This window comes from Papaver somniferum, chromosome 3 (genome assembly GCF_003573695.1).
Source record: "Papaver somniferum cultivar HN1 chromosome 3, ASM357369v1, whole genome shotgun sequence".
Taxonomy (NCBI): domain Eukaryota; kingdom Viridiplantae; phylum Streptophyta; class Magnoliopsida; order Ranunculales; family Papaveraceae; genus Papaver; species Papaver somniferum.
In genome coordinates, this window is record NC_039360.1 from 61,956,045 (window position 1) to 61,983,136 (window position 27,092).

The following is a 27,092-nucleotide window of genomic DNA, read 5'->3' on the forward strand; positions in this document are numbered from 1 at the left end:
AACATTAAAGTACTGCAATTGCACCGTAAATTTTGTAAGCCTAAACAATTGATACCACAGAACAAAGTAAGATAACAATAGTTTTTCTTAACCGGAACCAATTGAATCACACATACATCCATACACACATAATGGAATAAAAACATCAATTGTACCGAAATTTTGTTAAGCAAAAGCTAAAATATATAAGCAATAACATTAGGCTTTTCTTAAACAGGAAAACAATTAACTAACAAGATTGTTACCTCAATTTAGCATCCAACTTCTCCAATATGATTGCATCTTCTTCTTCCAGGGAGAATTGATATCGAAATACCATTATGTTGTCATCCTTATGCAAAACAAAAGAATAACAACAATCAACCTTTACCAGAGAAAGATTGAAAACCGGTTTTTAACTATTGCAAGCAAAATTTGAAAAACCCACGAAACAAATATGCTTTTATGCTAAACCAAAACCGATTCAACATATTGTGACTTTTCACATATTGTTTCTATCAGAACCCCTCATGATCCTTTGATAAAGCCTACCAACATGGGCTAGAAATTAATCCCGCTAAATCAAAAAGTCACCCAAACCATAAGGGTTCACAACATTATGAGATCGAATATCAAGGTAATAAGACCGAAATCAAACATCTCATAAACATACATAACATTAAATAAAGCATTCAATCACAGGCTATGTAAATCAAAAACTATCACAAGAAAAATTATAAATCAAATAACTTTATTCATAATAGTTTTTATTCATAATAGACTTATTACAATCAATGAAAGAAATCAAAAATTGCAGTCTATTTTTCCTTCTCAATTCTCGTGAAGATTGCTTTCAAAAACTGGATTCAAATTCTTCTGAGCACTTCCCTTTCAGTAGATAATTTGTTCATTTCAAACAGTTGAGAATGAAGATTAGCTAGTACTTCTTTTGAATCCTTTATCATCAACTCATGGTATCTAATGCAACCTTTAATAGTAAGGATCTGTTTTCTCAGAGAATCTTGAGAGTTATCATGAAGAGGGACATCATGAGTTTTAGTCATAAAAGATGCACATAATGCTAAATTATCGAGAGATGGCCCTTCTTTTACTGATTTCTCAATTGAAAATAAAATAATCTTCTTTCAGTCATGAAGAAGATATATAAGGTTAGAGAAAATCAAGGAATAATTTGGTTTATGGAAACCGAAACCATTTTTCCCAAAAATAAAAGATATCTTTTATTTTTTCACAAAAGGAATAGACATGATCAACTTGCCCAGATTTATGCTTCCTCACAATCAGAAAATTTTGGGCAACAAGTGAGGATGCATCTTTCAACACAATAAATTCGTGTTGAGGTGGAATGATCCTCACCATAGTTAACAAAGACATCCTTAGGATGACTTATAAACACAATAGACTGTGTTTCCTTTTGTTCTTTCTTTCGCTTGTAATTGCAAGAGTTTGCAATTTCCCCTTTAGATCTGATAAACTTCACAGTCTTCTTTATCCCCTCACGAAGAGCTTTGACAAGTTTATTTTCAAGAAGTATTGTAGTGAGATTATTTTCTCCACATGAAGAACTTATCATGTTATCAGGAAAACTAGTTTCTGATCCTCTTGGTTTTTCACCCAATTTTCTTGTTCAGATTTCACCATACGAGTTTTATCTGAAGGAAATTTCAAAAGGTTTTCAAGTACCAGGCGTATTTTCCTCAATTTCCAACTCATGGTTCTCTATGAGTTGATTAGACTCACGGGATTCAGTTCTGTTTGAGTTGGCAAGAAGTGCATTACAATTAGATATTTCTTTATTGGATTCTTCCTCCGGAATATCATCAAGAGAGGATACATACGCCTTGTTGCACTTCTGATTTCTTCTGTTGGGACACTGTTTTTCTATATGACCAAATCTACGGCACTTGAAACATTGTACTTCATCATTACCCTTTTTATGGCAAACCGATAATGTATCATGAACATGTTTATCGAATGAGAAGATGTCCTTAATTCGTTGCGCTAGAGGCGCAATAGTTGAGTCAAGCTATTTTTCAACGGGTACCTTGTCATCTTGGCAATGTTTCTCAGTTTGATTCTTCTGCAGAATTTCTTTATCAAAGATCTTTAACTTTCCTACAAGAGAGCTTAGAGAAAGTATAGAGACATCATTTCCTTCTATTATGGCATGTTTCTTAGACTCGTATCTGGATGGTAACGATCTGAGAATTTTGCATACTATTTCCTTTTCAGGTATGACCTTTCCAAGGGAAAAAGACGCATTAACAATTTTAGACAGTTTAGAGTTAAACTCCTCGAAGGTATCGTTATCACCCATCTTGAGATTTTCCCATTCAGATGAAAGGGAAAGAAGTCTAGCTTCTTTTTCAGAATCATATCCTTCGAATACAGTCTCAATACTATCCCATGCTTCTTTAGAAGTCCTGCAACCCAACACATGATATAGAAGATCATGGCTAACTGCATATATGATGGCATTAAAACCAACAGAATTTTGCATTGCACGAGTTGTTTTCTTCGTGACTGTAGTCCGCTAAGCGTTTAAACTCAGTTTCCGAATAATCCATCGATTGTTGATATCCGTCTTTGATTAATAACCAAGTATTGAAATCTCGGGATTGAAGAAAGGCTTTCATAGCAGATTTCCACAACGGGTAGTTAGTCCCATTAAATCTTGGTGGTACGTTAACCGAATCACATAATAGATTCATTCTTATAGGATGGATCGCACCAAAAACATATTGTTAGATCTTTTCGTGTTTGCCTGCTCTGATACCAATTGAAAAGGCGAGGGCACCCAAATATACCTCAAGCTAAAACTTTCCCTTCATATAAGTCCTTTCTCCGAAAGTGATTGTCTATGGACTGAGTCGAGATAGTACAACTAATCGGTTCACACTTCGTGTGATCGTCTATGGATACGAGATCGAGACAATAAAACAACGAAGTATGTTTACTTGATACAAAGGTTCGGATTTAACCAAACACAATAGGATTGCTTATCAAGTAAATAGGAATTAACGTTTGTGTAATTTACTTTAATTATAATAAAACAATTATAATGCGGAAATATAAAGTAAATGACACAACAAGATTTTGTTAACAAGGAAACCCGCAAATGCAGAAAAACCTCGGGACCTTGTCCAGAATTGAATACTCTCAGGATTAAGCCACTATACAAAATAAACCAACTTTGTATAGTTGAGATCAAGTAATTAAACCTATAGTTCACATAGTTCCGTCTGTATTCCCATGCCTCCAACTTATAAATAAGTCACGTACTTGGAACAATTCCTTTGGTTCGTATTCCAAACAGTAAAGGAAAACCAAATCTGTTTGGTATCAACTCTGTTCAACCAAGTGATATGATTCGGACAAAGGCTCTTCTGTTTATCTCCAATAAACTCCTTCGTCAGGTACTTAGATCTATCTTTTGAAGTCTGCTAATGAATTCCCTCCTCTGATTACAAACTCAAGTCACACTGGGAAACAAGTGGAGTGGTGAAAGAGATCTAGTTTTTTGAAAATTATCCTAAGATTACTTTCTCTTCCGAGCATCATGATCAACCTATCATTGAAAATAATCCTAGTGATTCCCGTTCTGAAGATGGTGAAATAAAAGAGGTCAGTACTACTTCTTTACTTCATAATAGTAATATTCAGCAAACTGTCCAAATCTTAAGAAAGGAGGAGAAATCTTCAAACATTCATGTTGTTAAGAAACCTACAGGTGAAAAGAAAAAAACCCCTACTAAACCATCCAAACCAGCTCCCTTTACCAGGAAGGCTAGTAAGGAAAGTCAAAAACTTATGAATAGAAATGGGGACTCTCCCCACAATCCTCCTAAATGAGAGTCTTATACTGGAACTTAAGGGGCCTTAAAAGACTTAAGGCCAGAAATAAACTAATATCTTTAGTTAATCAATTAAACCCTGCTTTAGTATGGATTGCTGAGCCTAAAATTCATTTCACTTCTCTAAATAGAGTTAAGCTTCCTGGTACACATCACCAGATTATTCATAATACCTGTGATCATAGGAAAGCTAATATTTGGCTTTATTGGAATTCTTCAATTACCCTTCTTACTGTTATCTTTTCCTCTAGACAATGTATCACTGTGGAAATTGGAAGTGTTTTAGTTACTGGTATTCATGCATATGTTCTTACTAAAAACAGAAGAGAATTATGGGCTGATTTGTTTCATATAAGTACTCTCAACAAACCCTGGATGGTTATCAGAGATTTTAACGATATTTCTTCTATATCTGGAAAAAAAAGGTGGTGCTAGTCCTCTTACTTCTGCAGTAAGTGAATTCAATGAAATGATAGATCAATGTAATCTTCTTCAAGCTCCAAAAAGTGGATTTCAGTTCTCTTGGTCTAATGGTAGATGTGGTAAAAAGAGAATTTTATGCAACCTTGATAGAGCTCTTTTCAATTCTCAATGGTTAAGTCTCTACAATGGTTGGAAATATCAAGTTTCAGCAAGAGGAATTTCCGATCATAGTTACTTATTTGGTGCAAAACAAGAAGTTCTTAGATTAAATAATGCTCCTTTTAGATTTTAAAAAATGTGGACTTCTCATCCTGGTTTTTTGCCTCTTATAAGAGCTTCTTGGAATGAAGATATTACTGGAAATCGAATTTTCATTTTTATGAACAAGCTTAAGAGACTGAAGATTATCCTTAAGAAATGGAATTGGGAAGTTTTTGGAAATGTGCAGGTAAATCTAAAAAAGGCTGAAGAAAAAGTAATTGAGATCAACCTCTTATCTGATGCAGACCCATCTAATATGGAGCTTTTAAATAATTACATTATTGCCAGAGGTGTTAGAGATATTGCTACACAAAATTATCACACAATGCTGAGTGAAAAAGCAAGAATCAACTGGATCAAGTTTGGTGATGCTAACACATCCTTCTTTCATACTTCTATAAAGCTAAGACAATCAAGAAATACTATTGCAGAATTAGAAGATGATGCTGGAGTCCTTGTTACTAATCCAAATACTATTAGTTCCATGCTCATTCAATATTATACTTCTAAATTCACAGCTACTCAAGTTCAGATTTCAGATTCTATCCTAGATGCCATTCCTCATGCAGTTACAGATGAGGACAACAAAATTATGGAGCAACTTCCTTCCCCAGATGAGATTAAAAAGGCAGTTTTTGTGTTAAATCAAGATGGATCACCTGGCCCTGATGGATTTACAGGTAATTTTTACAGATTTTGTTGGGATATTATCAGTGATGATTTAATAAATGCTATTCATTATTGTTGGTCTAATCAAATGATACCCTCTGGCCTTAATTCTAATTTTCTGGTATTATTACCTAAAGTTAAAGGAGCAAAAAAGGTGAATCAATTTAGACCTATTGGTCTAAGTAATTTCTGTTTCAAGATCTTCACTAAAATCATTACTTTTAGATTGAATGGTATAGTCCATAAGTTAGTAAGCCTTCAACAAAGTTCTTTTATTAAGGGAAGGAACATTCATGAACAAATTCTTTTGGCTTCAGAACTTGTAAATGATATGAGCTCTAAAAGAAGAGGAGGCAATTTTGGATTAAAATTGGATATCTCCCAGGCCTATGATACTCTTGATTGGTAGTTCTTAATTTCAGTATTGAAACCTTATGGGTTCTCTGTTAAATTCTGCAATTGGATAATGATTCTTCTCAAGACTACAAAGATATCTATTATGTTGAATGGTGCTCCAATAGGTTATTTTGGTGTTGGCAGAGGAGTAAAACAAGGTGATCCTCTTTCCACCTACTTTATGTTTTAGCTGTAGATGTTTTAAGTAGAAAGATTACTCAATTTATTCTCCCTGGAAAGATTCATTCTTTCACCAACAAATCGTCAACTCTTCAGGAGTTCTTCGTATTTTGCTCACGTGAGCATATGGACACTACATGGTTGATCCACGGTCCCATGTAGTCGCTCCCTCCTTCATCCCATGGTTAAACTTCTGACGAACCATGAATTGATCATCAATTGATCAAATTAGGGTTTCTGAATCCAAGGATCATCATGCCAGATTCCAACCTTAATAATTTTACGACGGCCTCATGGTCATTAAATTTTATTAATTATGCTCGGTTCTACACCAGTGTTCTAATTAATATTTTTGGTACGCTGCCAATAAGCCATCAGATGAGCAACACAGGCTCAGACAATCAAATATTCAACAATTCATCACATGAGCAAAACTTGCTCAGATGATAAATATTTGCTCAAACCAAGGAATATTGGTTCAACAATCAATATTCAACGATCCATCGAATGAGAAATACTTGCTCACTTCATCGTAAGAACTATACCTCTGTCTCATGACATGTTCAATTCATGAGTTTCAGAACATCATGTTCAACTCAACAACTACATGGACTCATCATCCCATCAAACCACGAAGTCATCAATTGACTAACATACCACGAGACGTCAATCGTGTCACTTGGAGGGATATCACTTAGGGTTTTGGTCTGGAGGTTTACGACATGTGTGTTCAAACACACGATGGAATGTGAGAAAGTCGTGCAATCAGTTGAAGGAATTCACGAGGTAGTGGGTGGAAAATCGACCAAGTCTCCACACGTTGAGAAACTGGTTTCAAACACGATCTCCAGTTCCCCACTCCTTGATTCCGTCAACTGTCACACTTCATGGAATCATGGTGTCCAAAATTCCAGCAATATAAATAAGTCTCTGAATCATGATTGAATCGGCACAGTATCATCAATCTCACGCCAAACTGACAACACGAGATCATCAACTCATCAATTGAGCAACTACTCTCAATTGAGAAATTTCAATCACTCAGAGCTTATCGTATTCAGAATTCACACACCCACAATCTTTGATTACCATTGATTCCACACATTTCTCAGCTTTCCTCTTACAGATCAACCCATCCTCTCTTGTGACCGAATTTACTCAGGAACGGTCATTGTCTTGATTTAGGCCGGAGTACTACAGATTGATCTCTCGAATCTAAAACACCCATTTGCATCTGTGTGAGGTTTAACATTTCTCTCGGTTCGAGGAGTCTCCTCCGTACGGTCGTCTCCTCAATTCCTTAAAAACCAGCAAATCATTTTTCCCCATCTACACTTAGGTTGGGCGACTAAGGTAATAATGACTCTCCAAATGAGTGCAGAATCTGACCAAGGATCCGAGGTACACGGTTGAGTCAAGAGTGCCAGGGGCGTCTGGAGCGTACCTTGCCATTCTTAACAAGTCTTGGCTTATACTGCACTCGGCCCGAAGAAAACCCCACTTAGGGTGCAGTCTCGTAACCATAAGCCCTATAGGTAAAAGGGACAAGAGGCTGCAAAAACAACTGGTTGTTGTTAAGACCGGATGGGAGGAGCTAAACTTGTATGGTAGAAGTACGCCTCCTTGAAGGGGCAACCAGGGGGGAGATAAGGGCGGCACCCTCCATTAGGGAGCTGATAAGTTTCTTAAGACGCAAATGTCATGAGGCTTTTTACTCGCGATGGTATTAAGACTTGTCATATTTGTGCGAAAATCCTGAAGAGGCAATAATACTAGAGAAAAAGATAAGACGATATCAATGGGTCATTACATGAAAGTGTGAAGACGTCCTGCGATTTCGTCGCAAGACGGCAATGTCATGGGGCTTTATTTTCGCAAGAATATTTAGGCATGTCATATTGTCGCAACAATCCTGAAGAGGCAATAATACAAAAGAAAAAGTTAAGGCAAAATCAATGGGTTTTTGCATGAAAGTGCAAAGACGTCCTGCGATTTTTTCGCAATGACAAGAGGTGGCAAAATAAGACCTTTAACTAGGAAGGCAAAATAAGACCACATAAGAAAATGAGTAAGAAAGTAAGCTTGCGAGAATGATTATATGTAAGCAAACAAGATTGCGAATATGTACATGGAAATGAAACTGATGCAGTGAAAATGCCGCAGTCTTGATATTATGATCATACTTTTATGAGATACTAATAGTGCAGGAAAGAGGGAAGATGAAAAACAAGTAAGACCTTGTGAAGAACAATAACTACACGAAGATGAATGCATACACTAAATAAAAAGGCAGATAAATGAAGAATGGAAGCAATTTAGAGCTACATCAATTTTAGACGGCAAAATGAGCTAAGTAACAAAAACATTAACTATACATTGCAATAGATAAGCATTATCATCATACAAGCATCATACTCGCATCACAAAAGCATTGCATAAGCATTTCATAGCATAAACATCGCATACACATTTCATAACATAATCATCACATAAGCATTATATTCGCACAAGTACTTTACAAAACTGTACGGAATAATATTGCAGAATTTTGCAATAATATCGCAGAATTTAGCAGAATTATTCAGGATTATTCATATCTTGTGTCTTATTTTCTATTTTCATTATCTTTATTTTCATATCAAATAAGTTTAGATTTAGAAATTATAGTCATGATAATACAAGGGGTGTGTTGTGGGATTTCCTGCAACTACACCGGGCATTTCGGAGGGATGGGTACCCTCAAAATGCGAAAAGACAATGGGGATGTGGTTGCATTTTGAAGCACTTCTTCTAGTCTTTCACATGCGTGGCCAGTTTTTAGGCCTTGTATTTTCTTCCGCATTTTCTCCATTTGCTCCATAACTATGTTCACATTGTGAGCATCTCTGGAAAATGATTCGTCGTAGTAGGATTGAGAAGGCTTGTATGTTGAATCCGTCTCGTCTGTATCGTGGTGCGCTCTCCTGGTTACCCTAGGTTGGTTGGCCTTCGGTGGGTTAATATCCACCCTGCGTCTTCATGAGATAACTCCGTTTTCACGCCTCTTAGACGAAGGGTGAGCTTGGGAGACTTCGATATGTATATCCAACATACCTTTGAGATTATGGTTCTCTTGGGCCATATCGTTTATTGCATCCTCATGCTCCTTATTACCGAGTAGCAAAGCTGCTATTGGTGCCGCCATTTGGTCTTCGTTGTGGATTCCACCACCCTGAGGGTGCTGTCAGCCGGATCCTCAGAGTTATCCGCTCCTTCTCCTATAACTGGTACGTCTGGATCTATCTGGATTGGAGTTAGGTTTCCCAACCCTCGTCCCGTAGGAACTGAGGTTCTGGGTAGCCCTGCGTTGGTCGCAGGTGGCTGTGTAGTGGTGGGATGCTCCGGTAATGGCATGCCGTAAAGTGGTTGAGCTCCCGATGTTTTCCCCATCCCTTCGGCAGGAATAGGTGATTTGTTAGCATTCGTTCTTCTTGCTATTTCGTTTTGTACACCCTCTGCTTCGGTTCTTTGATTCGCTTGAGACGGATTTTGAGATTTTCCTCTGGTAAGTGCTGGTCGTGAGCTTGTTGGTACATCATTTGGTTTCTGCATGCCTTCGGCTTTTGTTATCCTGCGGTCATAGAAAATCGAAAGAATCTTCTACGTGGGTGCCTTCGTGAAAAGTATCAATTAATGCTCTGACACAGAAGAAGGCTAAGCATATTTTTAAGAAAAGGACTGAAATAATTTCTTTGAAAGACAGGTATTAAATATTTATGACACCCTTGAAAAAAACAACCTTAAACGTTGAAAAACAATTAAAAAGAGGTGTCAGATCTCGCAAAAAACAAGGTTATTAAATGTTTGAGAATATCTTTCTTCCTTAAAATTTCACTGAGATTCCTCTGTTAGTCAAAGGTTCTCAGATCTAAAATATGTTTTGTTTGAAAAGGTTGTTTTAGTACAAAACAAAAGTTTTAACGTTTTGTGAGTACGTTTTTGTGAAATTTTTTGTAGATATGTGATTTGGTATGTCTTTAGAGGCTATGAACTCATAGAACATACATAAATAACGGATGAACAAATCACTAGAAAGTGAGATTCATCATTGTAGAGCACAGATCTCTTCGTTACAGAAGATGCGTAAGTTAAAAACAAAGTTGTGTCTAAACTCAATCTTGTGAGCAAAACACGGTGGGTGCCAAACTGTGACTACTCGTTTTCCCGTAGTCTACGTAATGTATACAGTTCATAGAATCAGATACTAAGTAGTATCGATACCTCTATTGAACCGATAATGCTAAGTAATAAAAGATATCTAAGATCACAGTAATAACGAAGAACACAAATATAATGTAAAAGCTTCTAAGTTATCATGAGACACAAGAGATTACGTGGTTTGACTTTTGCATACATCCACGGGGTAATGAGTGATTGTTTTGTATTAAGTTATGGTGGTTACAAAGATCTTAAATGCTTCCCAAAGTAATAGAGAGAGCTCAAGTTGAAGTAAATACTAAGTTTCTAACATTAAAGAGGTATAAGCTTAAGACTATATCTTCTCTCCTCGATATTGAATGCCCTTAGTTTGTTGGTAAGGCTTGGTATTTATATCCCCTTCTGCTCCAGGTATATCTTTTTTGCCTCTGGGTCCATCGATTGCTGATATACCTTTCGTACCAATGGTACCTTCGTTCACCACGTACTTTCTCCAGTCGCACTCTGCCACCTCAGCTGACCCACGTTCCTTCGGGAACTTCCCGACCTTAGTACATGTTGTACCTTCTTTCACCGCCATCCTCCGTCAATCAGGTACCACCACATCATCTCTCTCTACGTTCTTTGATTATGCGTGTAGATAAGAGATTTGTGCATTTAATGCTGATTAGATGCGTCATCTAACTTTGTCCCTTAGCCAACTGCCCCTTCATAGACTAGGCTTTACTTTTTCCATCCTGTTCGTCGAGGTATCCTCTTTCCCCCTACTTTATGTTTTAGCTGCAGATGTTTTAAGTAGAAAGATTACTCAATTTATTCTCCCTGGAAAGATTCAGCCAATGGTCATCAGAAAAGGTTTATATCCTTCTCACTTATTCTTTGATGATGACATCTTCATCTTCTGCAATGGGAGTAAGAAATCTTTGCTCAATCTTAAACAGTTATTATATGAGTATCAGTCTGCTTCTGGTCAGACAGTTAGTGCTTTTAAAAGTAAATGTTTTGTGAATGGAACTACAGATAGCAGAAAAATTCAGATAGCTGATCTTATGAATATGAATTTATCTTACTTCCCTGATAAATATTTAGGAGTAATGCTAACTCCTGGAAGATTAAATATGAGCATCTCTGGTCATTTATTGAGTTATTACAAAGGAAATTAGCAAATTGGGTTGGAATGTTATTAAACTTTCAGGCAAGAATCACTCTCATAAAGTTTGTTCTAAGTAGCATACCAATTTATAATATGTCTATATATAAATGGCCTAAGAAAGTCATTGAAGCCTGTGAAAGAATCATAAGAAATTTTCTTTGGAGTGGAAATGCTGAAGAAAGGAAGTATATCACTATTTCTTGGGACAAAGTGTGTACTCCTCTAGAAGAAGGTGGCTTGGGGATCAGAAAGTTAGAGGACATCAATAAAGCCTTATTGTTGAAATTGCTTTGGAGAATTTTACACTCAGAAGAAGATTGGGCTAAGTATTTTCTAGCAAAATTCCAAGACAAAAATGGTTGTTGGATTACTTATTATAAACAATCCTCTATTTGTCCAGGTATCAAATGGATCTTACCAATCTTTAATGAAAATACAAGATGGTTAGTGGGAGATGGTAAACATATTTCAGTCTGGAATGATGCTTGGATTCTTGAATCAAGCATTTTAAAACATTTCCCTGAAAATGAATATATTCAACAAAACATTCATATGAAAGTGGATAAACTTATCACCAACAACATTTGGCAGATACCTGAAGAAATAATGGTCTTTTTCTCTGCAGATGATCTTCCCATTCTCTCATCAAATGCTGATAAACTTGTATGGACTGCAACTCAGTTTGGAGAATTCACTGTCCAGAGTGCTATAAATATTGTCAGGAAAAAACAACCAAAACTGAAATGGTACAAGAAAATCTGGAAACCTTGCATTCACCCTTCTGTAGCTGGTAATATTTGGAAAATAACAAGAGGAGATTATAATACTGATGACAATGTTCAAAAAAGAGGTATGGCCCTTGCTTCTAGATGTTTCTTATGTCAAAAAAATCTGGATAATATGCATCATATACTGTGGGACTGTGACTATGGTCAAATTCTGTGGAAATGGATTGGCGATGTGTTTGCTTTCAAACACCCTAAGTTATTTGAAGATGTAGTGAATGTGTAGTTGCAGGAAATCCTACAACACACCCCTTATATTATCACGAGTATGATTTCTAGATCTAAACTTATTTGATATGAAAATAAAGATAAAGATAATGAAAATAGAAAATAAGACACAAGATTTACGTGGTTCGATCAATGTGATTTACATCCATGGGGTTAGGGATCTTCACTATGATTGTTTGTAATTACATATGGATTACAATTGAGACTCCATTAATGAGTATTTGGAGCTCTTGGTTGAAGAAGGAAAAAGAAGATAATAATACAAATTCTTCTTCTCTCTCTCTCTCTCTACAAATGTGTCCTTCCTAAAGTGTCTCTCTCCTTTTTCTTTTTGATTATTCTCCTTTATCTCTCTTGCATTTCTCTTTATATAGGATATTACATAGTGGATGACAGCTCATATGTAGTGGATTACAGCTCATATTATCTCAGGCTCTCGCTACGTTCTCTCAGGCTCTTGCTACATTCTCGCGAGATCGTACTATTGTATGATATTTGGATCCTACATCTTGCCTCTTTTTCCTTGAATATTGCTTGAAGAGCGATCTTTAAGGAAAAATCCACCTTGTTGTAGTTGTTGGAGGAACGAGCGAAAGAATATTGGACTTCAAACGTACGTACTTGCCTCTATTCTTTTGTGAAGTTCCGGAGGTTGCGAAGTAAATAAGAAGTATTAACCCTTGAAGTATAAGAAGTATGAAGTATCCTTGAAGAAGTATGCGAAGTATGAAGTATCCTTGAAGAAGTATAAGAAGTACTCAATCCTTGAAATATAAGAAGTATGCATCCTTAACTGCGAATAAGATGCATTGCGAAATTATTACCCCGCGTTCTATGCCTCATGTTGTGTTGTAATGCAAATAAGAATTTAGATTAGTATTCAACATTTCTTTTATCAAAAATTATCATTTAATTTCAAGTTCAAATCGTTTTTCTTTGTTTTGATTTCCTTTGTATAACTTGTTTCGTCTCATCCGATAAACATCTTTCATGGAAATGATCCTAATGAGGTCTTATGCAGCCTGTTGATGGAAGGTCTTACTAGCCTGTTGATGGAAGGTCTTATTTTGCCTCCTACTACTCTCCATGTTAGATATCATTCTCATTTGAAACAAAGCAAATTTTCAAGAGAAGTATATAAATTGATATGTTCGAGATTTTTCTCGGTTTCTTTTGTAATTGTGGAATCTTTGTAATTATGAAATTTCTGTAATTCTGCGATTATGTCGCCTTTTGTAAATCAAATCAAAAATCTTTTATTTTCTGTAAAAGTAAAATGTTCAAGGAAAGTGGTACTTAGCTTTTATGTGATTCGTTGTTGTTGTCAATCTCGCGCGAAAAATACGTTGCATGAAGTATAAATGTCGCTTAGCAAAAATAGATGCGAGAGGCAAGAATTGAACCCGCGACCTGCTACTTGCATATTCTCACACCATACCAACTGTGCAAGCTTCTTCTTTACGAAATATCTCTGCGAAATTATCATCAACTCTCTTCTGTGCGAAATAATCATCAATTCTTTTCCGTGCGAACCAAGTGTGCGAACTCTCTCATGCGAAATAATCAAAAACAAATATGCGAGTGGAGAGAATTGATCCTATGACATTCTCCTTGCGAAATATCACACTGAACCATCTGTAACAACTCTGCTGTGTGAAATAACTAAATAACTGTAAACCTTTATCCTCATCTTCACCCTTAATAGCTTAAATATAAATATGCGAAAAAGGCACGCGTGAGGTGGGAATCGAACACGCGATAATGAGCTCATAAACTTCGCACATGACCAATTGTGATGCCTCTTGTTTGCGAAATAATGAAACAATATTGCGAAATTATTCATTTTTCGCTCTCTGTAAAAAAGAATAAAACTATGTTCGCAGGCGAATTCGAACTTGCGACCATGAACGCACATACTGCTCTCTGGACCAATTGTGCAAGGACTTCTCTGCGAAATTAACGCATAACTTTTTTCCTTATTCTTTTATTCTCCCATGCAAATGAGAAGAAAATGAAAAATATGTGTCTCTGCGAGTTCGAACCCGTGACCTATTTGTTGTTCGCTCAGCCTTGAACCATCTATACGAATTTCTGTTTGTGACAGAAATCACAACTTCTGACTCTTATCATTATCTTCGTCTTTCCTTTCTTTCTTCACAAAATGCCTCTTGCTTTCTCCTGAACATGAAAATCTTCCACTGAAACTTCCATTTTTTCCTTAAATTTCACCACAACAACTAATATTTTCTCTCACTCTTTTCATGTCTTTGAATTGTTGATGATGTTTACTCCCTGAAAGTGTGATTTCTTCCATAAAATTTCCATTTTGGAACTTAAATTTTGTAGATCTAGAAAAATATGAACAATAGCTAATCTTCATGGAAATTTCTTGAACCAACAAGTTATAGGAAGGATAAATCCTTTACTCGCTCCCTGTTTCTAGCGCCAAAAATGTAGTTGCAGGAAATCCTACAACACACCCCTTGTATTATCATGACTATGATTTCTAGATCTCAATTCATTTGATATGAAAATAAAGATAAATATAATGAAAATAGAAAATAAGACACAAGATTTACGTGGTTCGATCAATGTGATCTACATCCACGGGGTTAGGGATCTTCACTATGATTGTTTGTAATTACATATGGATTACAATTGAGACTCCATTAATGAGTATTTGGAGCTCTTGGTTGAAGAAGGAAGAAGAAGATAATAATACAAATTATGCTCTCTTTCTCTCTCTACAAATGTGTCCTCCCTAAAGTGTCTCTCTCCTTTTTCTTTTTGATTATTCTTCTTTCTCTCTCATTCCTTTCTCTTTATATAGGATATTACATAGTGGATGACAAGTCATATGTAGTGGATTACAGCTCATATTATCTCAGGCTCTTGATACATTCTCGCGAGATCTTACTATTGTGCGATATTTGGATCCTACAGAATGTATGCAAAAGTAAAAGCTCAATGATACATGAATTATGGTGCATAGCTGCTTACAACATTATGGTTGATATCTGGTTTGCTAGAAATAAGGTTTTTTTTGAGAACTTGCAACCTAACAGTACTAGAGCAATAAGAAGAATAACTCTGTTGGTACATGACAGTGAAGTGAGGCTCAAGGGGTTCATGAATAATAAACCATATGATCTGCAAATTATGAAACACTTTAGTATTGGATGTAGAAAGGTAAAATCTTTTAAAGATATTGAATAATCTTTATCTCTACCTGATTTTGACAAGATATTATTATGATGTGATGGAGCATCTAGAGGGAATCCAGGTTGTGCAGGTTATGGTTTTATTGTTAGAAATCACATGGGTAAGTTCATTATAGCTGAGAGTGGTGATCTGGGCATTTCAACCAATTTTGTTGCAGAAATCATGGGAACTGTAAGTGCTTTAGAATGGGCTGTCAACAATTCTAAGGAAGAGGTAATCATTAATACTGACTCTACTGCTGCCATTAGTGCTTTCAAGAAGAACAAGCTGCCTTGGTTTGTTTGGAATAGATGGAATTATATTTGCAGGAAAATCAAAACCATTCATTTCAATCATGTCTACAGGGAAGTAAATTTCTCTGCAGATTTCTTTGCTAAGAAAGGAGTACATTTGTCAAAGGGTGAGTGATAAAATTTTCTGCTAGGCCTTCTCAGATGCAGAGAATGGAATTCCCAGATATTCCTTACTACAGATTTGATTAAATCTGGGACTTGTATTCTTTCTTTCTTGATTAGCTAGCTCATTTCTTCTTTATGTTAAAAAAAAAAATTAACCAAAGTAATCATAAGATTTTGCAATCAATACCTTTAATCCCAAGTAACCGTATTGATGCCGATCTACTCAACTATTCTATCCAATCTACCACAAGGATAAACCGTTTATAGTGAGATCCTCTTTTTACCAAAACAAGTATTGTGCACACCAAAGATTTATATATCCAAGTTAGAAATCTTCTATCTCTTCTTTGTCTTCAAATCTTCTTAGATCTTCAATAAACACATGCACACAACTACTTGAATCTCTTGTGATCAATCACACACATAACGGAGTCTGTTAACAATGGATATCACAAGATCGTCTTTAGCACTAACAACAGTCTAAAGATCCCTGTCGAAACTTCGAACTAGTTTGAGTGAATCTTATATCATAAGAGAAGATTCTCACGCATAAACAAACTAGGTGCAATCAAAGTTTAACCACCATTAGTCAATCAAATCAATCGAAAACAAAAGATAAACCACAATTATCTAGTTTCCCACCAACGGTACTCGTAGAGCATCTCAATCCCAAAGAAGTCTTTAAATTGAGCGGTCGTAAGATATTTCGCCAAATTAGGTTACTCTCCTCTCCGAATAGGCGGCTTCACCAGTAACAGTACAACAGAGGAAGTTTACTGTCACGGAGGATTAGTTTGCCCGAAATGCAAACTTCAAGTATTTATAGACAAGGAAGTTTGGACACCAAGGAATTTACAAAACCGAAAATATTCTCAAGATATTCAATAATAATTTCCATACTCGGTTTTCATAATTCCTGAGAATGTTCTGTCCAAAACTATTGATCGAAAATCTCCTTGGAAAATCTTTAACTAGCAAATGCACATTACTAATTCTTATTTTCCATATATAATTAAAAAACTTAATTAAAAGATTCTTAACTTATTTAATTTCGATCCTGGGATTTACTTCCTTCTTAGCCGTTAAGGAATATCTTTGAACAGTAAAAGATACGCATTACTGCATGTATTCAAAGTGTGTCGACATCCTTACTTTATAAGTAATCTTTCATACATACACACTTGAAACCGATTTACCACACTTCCAAACAAGTTTAGAATTGGTTCATCTGACTTTCAAGATCTATGCAATTGATTAAGAACTCTCAATCATAAATCATGGGTTTAACGGTTCTACCTCCATGTGAGTATTGTGCATAGTCACACTAGATTCCCAAAATTCGGTTGACTAGGTACTAGGATCAGTTCCCCACATATATATGGTATCTATCTCATATGTGTTGCACATGTCCATAGGATCGGTTCCCCTTTGCCTAAAAACGTGTTGCACATGTCCATAGGATCGGTTCCCCTTTCTGCTATAAACCTTGTTGCACCACATACAAGGATCGATTCCCCTTTGTGATGTGTTGCACCTCTTACTAGAATCGGTTCCCCTTTACCCAGTGTTAGGTCTTACAAACTACACAAACTCGATCATACCATCAGGTGATTACTTAAGATCGGTTTCACTAATAAAAGTCATACCAATACAAAAGTTAGGCCTCATGTGAATAGTTTTACCAAGAAAACAAACATGTCATGAGCGGTTATACTAATCACACATATTGGTCGTTCATAAGATATGCAATGAAGAACAATCCCAATAACACCTGGAAATTTCCTTTTCGATTCACAAACAAAGTTCATGAACTTACTTCCTTAAAACACATGTAAACACATTGTTTCCTAGGATGAAATCCTCACCTCATACCCATACATAATCACAATAGCATTCAAATGATTATGCCGATGTCTTATCTACAAAGTTTAATGGTTAAGCAATAAACCTAGTATTGTATTCCTTAATACTATGTCTATCTAGAGTGTTCATGCTTCGCAGTTTTGTTTCCAATATGCACAACTTGAAAGATACGTTAGGGAATGAAACAGTTCAAGTCAAATATCACTAACCTCAAGTGGAAGGATGATGTTGTGGTTGTAGCTCCTTACTTTTTCACTTCTTCAAGTCTTCGGAATACTTGTAATGTCTCATATCCTAATACTTTCAAGCTAACCTATACGAAGTTGACTCTAGTACATTTTATCAAGCGACTCTTAAATAAGTTTTGCTTCACTAAAATATGACAACAAAACTTAACATACCAACGCTTGGTGGGTTCAACCGAGCTACGCTCTAACAAGATGTCTCGGACTAGGACGTAGATTGTGTAGTTGAGCTTAGACTTCACGGCGTTCATCATTTGAAGACGAAGAACTACCAAGGGGATCTTGTGGAACTTCATCGACAAAATGTATGTGGAGACTGAAAACTCATCTATCACTTGGAAAGTCTATTTCTACTCTATCTCCTGTATTGAGACATAAGTCGTATTACGATATAGTTTTCTATATACACATTTCAGATTTCGAGCTGAATATATATCTCGCTTACATATTTCTCGAAATATATGTTGGCAAGCTTTCGCTTCGACCAAGTTCATCTTATATCATGAGAAAATTGCCGAGTATCATCTTACATGGTTTGTGTGATACAATCATTTGGTGTAGACTTGGAATGTTTCGATAATGATTATTTCAATATCTTGAAAATTGCTTTGATGCTAATAGTGTGTGAAAACGGCTATTGTCAACCTTTAAGAATGTTTCAATGTTTGAAATAAAGAGCTTAGAATCATGTAACCATCTTTGGATATGAGCATATAGTGTGTTCTCACATTAGTGTATAAGTCCAAAACCGGGAACCAAATGTATGCATACTTGTGTGTATACAAAATGGTTGATGGAGACTGGGTAAGTATGCGTACCTGTACGCATACTGAGTTTGGAAATCAAAACCAACTCATCCAGTTACCTAAAGTATGCGTACCCGTACGCATACTGGCGGAAAGTTCACGTCCGTGAATTTCTGCTGAGTTTGAAAACCAAACAAACTCAAATATGGTTACTTAAGTACGCATACCCATACGCATACTTAAGTGGTTACTTTGCTCAAATCGGTTGTGTACATGAACTTAAACATTTATAAAATAAGGAATGCAATTTTTGCAAACCGTTGCTATAATGTTCATGTACTGATTCGAGCGAATCAAATTGATTTTGTTTTAATTGTATTCTTGTATACTTGTCTGAGAATATAACGATTCAATGGCTCATTAACTTGAGTCATTTGAGTCATTTGAACTAGTTATGGTTAAGATGAATAAGGTTGATATGAGAGTAATCATATGGCTAACTTCGGTTAACTATTGGTGAGTCAACATGGTGTAAACTTTTGGGTAGGGTTACATAAACCTAAATGAGGTACATTTCATTTGTGTGTAACAAGCTAAGTTCGATCTAACGGTTGAATGATATTAGCTTGGTTGAATCAGGTTTTCATCTAACGGTGAATATTGAATGCTTTGTTACCAAGGTAACTTGGATTGCAAACCCTGATTTGAAAACTATATAAGGGAGAACTCTAGCAACTGGAAAACCTAATCCCCACACCTCTTGTGTGTTACTACATAACTTGAGTCGATTATCCTTTAAACTTAGGTTTCTTATCGAGACCCTGTAGGTTAATGACTTCAAAGACTTCATTGGGATTGTGAAGCCAGACCCAACTATTCTCTTGTAGTTGCGTGTTTTGATCTTTCTTGATTCTATCTTATTGAGTACAATTGAAATAATTGACTCGAGATTAATATCTCTGATAGGCAAGATAAAAGTAATCACAAACATCTTTGTCTCATCGTTTGTGATTTCACAATATCTTGTTTCGCTAGTCGATTAATATTATTGTGAGGTGATTGATAATACTAGGCTGTTCTTTGGGAATATAAGTTCGGGTTATCAGTTGGTTCCTGTTCACCTTGATTTATCAAAAGACGGATCAAAAACTCTTGGGTATTTCTATGGGAGACAGATTTATTCAATCCTATAGACTTTTCTGTGTGAGACAGATTTATTTATCAAGTCTTCAACTTTGGGTCGTAGCAACTCTTAGTTGTAGGTGAGATCATCTAAGGGAATCAAGTGCGTAGTATCCTGCTGGGATCAGAGACGTAAGGAACGCAATTGTACCTTGAATCATTGTGATATTGATTAGGGTTCAACTACAGTCCAGTCCGAAGTAAATTGGTAGTAAGCTAGAGTCTATAGCGGCTTAATACAGTGTGGTGTTCAAACTAGACTAGGTCCCGAGTTTTTTCTGCATTTGCGATTTCCTCGTTAACAAAATTCTGGTGTCCGTGTTATTTCTTTTCTACATTATATTTTGTTACATAATTGAAATATCACAGGTTGTGCTTTAAGATCAATCAATTAGAATATCCAACCTTTGGTTGTTGATTTAAATTGATTGACACTTGAACATTGGTCTTTGGTACCGTTCAAGTTTTTCACATAATAATCAGGCTCGCGGATTTCTATCTGTTTGATTTGCTGATTACATTGTGAAACAGAGATATTAAACTCTTTGATATACTTTACTCTAGATTGAGTCTGACTGTCTAGTTGATTCTTTATAAAGTGTATTTGATTAAGTCCTCTCAGTTTGCCAAACAAATTGTTGGGTGTGGTTGTTAGACCCCCCGCATTTTCACTTATGTTGATCTTATTAAAACTGTTATTTTTAATGGTTGTGATAACTTTTATGGTATTCAGCCTTGAATGATTTTATCCTTCAATTAAATTGCTAAATATGTTTAGTCCATAAGAAGTACAGATGAATTACGTCAAAAGTTAAGCCTATTATGTCATTAATTATGCAAATATTGATGAAGATATGATCAACTTTTGATTGCAAAGATTAAGTCTATTATATGTCTTTATGCAAATATTGATGAAAAATAGAATGAATCTTTGAATATTCCGCAGTATTGGTCTTTCCCTGATCCACTTCTATGTGAAAGTACTGTGTGGCTCCATATTCTCATATGTTGAGCATTTCCGATTAAATTAATCACAGATTCTATTATGGTTAATTTAATTGAGCATTTTGGATACAAATTCATGTTTCATGTGATTTGTTAATGTCCAAATAAATCCTTCTTTTCTTTTGAAAGTAAGGTCGCTCTTGTTGTTCTTTCGGGAATAACATTTTATGGGGGAGAGTTCTTAACTGAACTTGTGCTTAATTGCCAAATCTTTGTGGGGAGTGCGGCTGCGGAATATTGTAGGAGTTTTCTTGTATCTTTATAAACTCGTTGATGAATACACTAAGTTTCGAATATGTGAAATCATCGAAACAAAGTTGATATGTTCTCTTTTTAGTCATGAAGTATCTCTATGAGAATTTCATTATGATACCACTAGTTTTCCTACATTTGCCAATTTATATTGACAAAAAGGGGGAGAATTAATGTGTAGTTCACACTACAAATACATACGGTTTACGGATCATTATGTAAGGGGGATTGGTTTTCATGTGAGATGAAGTATTGACTAAGGTGGATTGATACATATAACCATAGTATTGTTGTCAAAGTTGTGATACAATTGGACTTTGATGTTGTGTAATAATACTATGACACTGTATAACAATGATTGAGAGCTACTGTTTTCTCATTGTTATAGCTACGGATCTTCAACAACTATGATGCTGAGTTGAACACATTCAGAATCATTGGAGTACTTGGAAGTGACGAAGATTTCCAGTAATGTTTAAGAACCAAGGAAATCAAGCATTTGGATTGAAAGCTACAAAGTTTATTTACTTTGTATTCCATATGTATTGATAGTTTTGTCACTAAAATTGACAAAGTGGGAGATTGTTAGAGTACTGATCGGTCGAACTCGCAAGCGTTGCTATCTCAAGCTTGTTGTCAAGTTTAGTTGCCAAAACTATAAGTCTTGATTTCGAGTCTACTTATAGCTAAGTCTCGGATTAGGATATAAAGTGTAGTTGAGAATTAGACTTCACAACATTCATCGATTAAAGATGAATACCTATTAAGGGGAGCTTGTGGAACTTCATCAACAAAAGGTATGTGGAAACTTGAACTCATCTATCACTCAAAAGTCTATCTGCTCTATCTCCTATTTGAGACAAAAGTCGTATAGCTATATAGACCTCGATTATACACATTTGATATTTCGAGATGAGTTTAACTCGCTTACATATTTCTCGAAATATGTGTTGGTAAGATTTCGCTTTAACCAAGTTCATCTTATATTCTTGACGAAAGTCAAAAGATGATCATGTGAAAATCGCCTTGTAACATCTTACATGGTTTGTATGAGACAGTCATTTGATGTAGACTCGAAATGTTGCGTATTGATCTATCGATCACTTGAAAATTTCTTTGGAGCTAATAATTTTTGTGAGACAGCTATTGTCGTCTTCTAAGAATGTTTCAATGATTGAAATGAGAGTTTAGAACACTTAACCATAATTAGATATAAGCACAGTATGCGTACTTGCATATGTGTTGATCCAAGACCGAAATGCAACATGCATACTTGTATGTGTACTGGCGAGGTCAGGAAAAGTCCGGGAGCCAGAGTATGCGTACATGTACACATACTGGCAAAGTCAGTTGAAGTCAGGGTACTATAGTATGCGTACCAGTACGCGTACTTGATTTAACTGAAACTTGGAAGTGTACGATAGTATGCGTACCCCGTTTACATACTGGCGAACACAGTCCAAGTCCGGCTACTTAGGTATGTGTACCCGCTTGCATACTTGAGCGGGTTATGTTCTAAAATCGGTGTGTTCATGAACTAATACATTTATATATTAAGGAATGCAATCTTTTGCAAACCGTGGCTATAATGTTCATGAATTGATTCGAGTGAATCAAAATCGATTTTGCTTCTATTGTGACTTGTATACTTCTATGAGAATATAAACAATTGAACAAATCTAGAACTAATTTCATTTGAGTCATTTGAACTTGTTATGGTTAAGATGAACAAGGTTGATATGAAAGTGTTCATATGGCTAACTTCGGTTAACTATTGTTGAGCCAACAAAGGTGTACACGTTCAGGTATGATTACTCATATCTAAATGAATTCACTTTTCAGTTGTGTGTAACAATCTAAGTTCGATCTAACGGTTAAAAGATATTAGCTTGAGTCTAATCAGGTTTTCATCTAACAATGAATATTTGGGAAATTATTGGTTTTATATAACGATTTGAGCTCTTCTAAAATTATTGGGGTGCCATTATTTTGTCGGATATTTGTGGATGGAGTATGTAAAAATCAAAGGTTTTAGATGGTGCAGAATACTAGACTACTGCACCATGATATAATTGTTTTTCATTCTGAAACAAATCAAAATATCGAAAGACAATATTTCCCATGCTGCTATGGCACGTGTTAAGCCCTTGTAGTTCTTACAAACTTATCCATTGGATACGATAAACTAACCGTTTGTGCGGGAAGCCCACTTGAGTTTTCTTGTAATACTCGCTCGAGAGGAGAGTATCTTATTTAGGTGAAATCTCTTATGTACGCTTCGGCTAAAGACTTCTGTGGGATCAAAGAATCACTGGTAGTATTTTTTCTAGAAAACTAGAATAATATTGTCATTTAGTTTTTGATTATTGATTTGATTGACTAACAAAAAAGTTATAACCTTCATAAATCTAATTTGTTTATTTTGTGATCCTTCTCTTATGATATAATAATGTCACTCAAACTAATTCAAGAATCAATAATTTCATATCTGCTTTATTGCATCTAGATCTTAGGATAGGAATTTTGGTCATCCATGTTTAACAGACTTTGTTCAGTGTGATCGATCATTAATGAAATCAAGTTGTTTCTGAAGGTGATTTGAAGACTGAAGATTGAAGACTAGAAGACTCTGTTCAGTGTGTCATTAATCATTACAAGTGGAGACGCTCATCTACGATTCATGAAGACTTAAATAATTTCACCATTATAAGAAAACTCATTGGGTAGTTAAGGAGAACGAAAAATTATTAATCCCTCTGTTCCACTTTAGATGATGGTCTTGATTAATTTTTTTCACGCAAAATAATAAACATCAAAGAGAGTTAATTTTTTTTCCAATTCTACCTTTATTGTTACCTTCCTAAAAATTTGAACCTTTTAGTTTTTAGTTTCTAGATTAGTGTAAATTGTTAATCCTGCTGTAATTCCACTTGGGATAAAGCAAATATTCCCTCAAATCCTATTTATAGTTCCAAAAAGAATTATCTCCCGCTGATTACAAAGAGAACTAATGTTGTTGTGTGATTCCAAACCAGAGGTAAATCATCGAAATTTTGAGGAAAATACCTAAACCCTAACGTATTTTAGAACATCAAAAAGAATTCTAAACCATCATCTAATGTGGAACGTAGCGAGCATGCTTTTAAAAAACTACAAATGTATTTTAGGTGGTTGTAATAGTTTTTATTCCAAAAAGAAAATGTAATCATCTTTCATTTATAAAATGTAGGACCACTACTTTGAGTTTACCTAATTTGATATTGCACCCGCTTACTTTTAAGAAAATAATAATAACAAAAATAATCATCAGCATATACGATAACAAAACCCAACTAAAATAGTCTGAATAATTTTCTATTTATTGAGTTGTTTGCATTGTTTTTCTCAAATGGCATATAAAAGTCAACATACCCATTATTTACTTATGTAAAAATCAAATAAGTTCTAGCTTAAACAACAACAGATCCCTAGGGGCCAATCATCGCCACTTGGATCACTTGGGTCACATATGCCGCCCGAATATTTTTTTGCTCTGCAAAGAATATTACAATCTTCATCATCTACACATATTCCTTCACTAGTACACTCATAATTTATTATTTCTCTTGATGATACTGCTCCATCTGCATTATCCCATGAGCATCACCCATTAGCTGATCGTTATGAGTTAATTATGGCTCGTGAGAGTAATAAGGTATCAAAGTCGGATTAAAAGAAATTGGAGAATAAAATAATAATAAAAGTATCTCTTTCATTTTAATAATAGAAAAACAAGTATCTTTTTGGATAATATCAATATGTTAAGTTCTTGAAACTGAATATACTTACCAGTAATCCATTTTGCAGCAGCTTCACCCGAGTAAGAAATATCACCCAAAAATAACAAGCATAAGATGAGAGCTACAACCATACGAATAGTGGTGAAATTGGACGCCCATTGTTGCTTTGAGGAACTGGCCATTTTCAAATTTGATTTATCTTTTATTTTTTCATTACTTAATTTGTGTTATGGATTTATAATGGGCTTAATGACAAAAATTGAATATGATATATTAATTACAATAGGATTTTCATTGATTTCCTTATTAAATTTTCAGCATTTAAATTCATATCAGATATATTAAACAGGATATCTTAATTACATAGGATCATTCGTTGATTTTCTTCCTTATTAATTAACTTAGCCAGATTTTTTTTGTGATTTTAGGTCATCATTTTCCATTAAAAAAACACCAAAAATCAATAAATACATGCATCATGCGCTTTTCTTTTAGGTAAAAAAAATTGTGGATCAATTTGAATAGCTACCTCTCATTTACTAAAAGAATACAGAGTGCCAGTTAATTAAAAATACTAGTATGTAACCCGTGTTACGCACCGGATACGATGTGAATTGACCCCTACCTGGTGAGCTCTCGTCGAACCTAATATTATTCTAATGACTACACCCAATTAGATCTAACGATTATAAAACTACTAAGATTCAAGATTCAAAGATAAACAAGATGTAAAGAACATGAATATAAAGATAAACACAAGCATATAACGTGGTTCGGCCATTCAGACCTACATCCACCGGAAAGAAACTATCTTCTTTATTAATTAAGGTCTTACCCTTGAAAGAGTTACAAATATCACTTATACTTCTCACTCTCTCTTTCTCTAAGTCTCTCTCTAGAATTCTTTGTACAAATACCATCTAACCTTACATGTCCATTTCCTTCTACATGGACTAGTATTTATAGATAAAATAGACTCGTGAAGGTGTGACCCGATCTCGCCGAGCTGGTGGAGCTGTCGTACATCTTCTCATTTCTTCCGAAAAACTATATGCTATCCCTCATGATGTCTTGCTCGGTTCTCCTTCCGAGTTATCTCTCCTTGTGCATTATCGTACTGTTCTTCCTTGAAGGGCATTGTACTGCACCATCCTCGGGTTGTAGTATGGATAGTCCGAGCCTTCTGATGCGATATACTTTCGCCCATACCTCTTCTGATCCTTCATTAAATGCATTCCTTCTTTTTAGAATTGACTTTCTGGGTTGATTAGACCACTCCTTACATGCGTCGTGCATGTAGCATTGTAGCAGGCATCTCAATCAGACGAAATCACCTTTTAGAGTATGACTCGATACTTCTACATCATCATCTTATCATGAGACTACCTTTTGAGATGTTGACACGTGGTGATTGGGTATTTTTCCCTCACAATTTGCTCCTTATCTTTTCATCTTGCCGAGGGCATGATGGGGAGAAAATCTTGTAACCTCCCCGTATGAATTTCTCGCCACGTCTGCACTTTTAGTGCGCTTTTACCTGTTGGACTTGAGGCGTCGGTTGATTGTCCAAAGGTTTCTTATAAAATATTCTTGGGAAGATAATGATGTTTTTATTTTCTTTTTTCAGAGTTAAGAGCCTTTTCATTCTCTTTCTTCTCTGTCTTTTCCTGTTCCTTCTTAACTCCTTGTCTGCTATAAAGAACTTCATTATGTCTGGGAGGGACTCTCCATCTCGATCTTCAAGACGGTAACGTTTTCTTTTCTCCTTTGTTTTTCCTTTTTTAAGTTTGTTTTGACCGATGATTTTCGCCGTTGTTTTTTAACTGCATAGTTCTTTTGAGATCGCCATTACCATCTCTATTTCTTTATTGATGTTTTCACTGGTTTTTTATCAGTGTATGTGTAGATGGGGAAAAACGATTTGCTGGTTTTTCAGGGAATTGAAGAGACGAGCGTGTTTTCGAGACTCCTCAACCGAACAAAATGTTCAACCTCAAAGGGAGTGCTTAGATTCGAGAGATGAATCTGTAGAAATCCGGCCTAAACCAAGTCAATGGTTGTTCCAAAGTCAATTCGGTCGCAAAGAGGGAGATGGGTTGATCTGTAGGAGGGAAGCTGAGAATTGTGTGGGATCAGTGATGATCAAGGATTGTGGATGTGTTGAAGGTTTTCGCAAGTTTTTCTGTGAACTGATGAGTTCGAATAAGTTCTGGAAGATTGACGAATTATTGAGAGTAATTTCTCGAGAAATTCC

General features: G+C 35.5%; 1 protein-coding gene across 1 annotated transcript; it reads right to left on the minus strand.

The window, feature by feature from the left end:
* Window positions 1-24,373: 24,373 nt before the first annotated feature.
* Window positions 24,374-25,026, minus strand: LOC113361305. Its single transcript, XM_026604591.1, has 2 exons — window positions 24,888-25,026; window positions 24,374-24,682 (listed from the first exon to the last, which is right to left on the minus strand). The coding sequence occupies exons 1-2, from the start codon at window positions 25,018-25,020 to the stop codon at window positions 24,504-24,506; spliced, it is 312 nt and encodes a 103-aa protein (XP_026460376.1). The 5' UTR covers window positions 25,021-25,026; the 3' UTR covers window positions 24,374-24,503.
* Window positions 25,027-27,092: the final 2,066 nt, after the last annotated feature.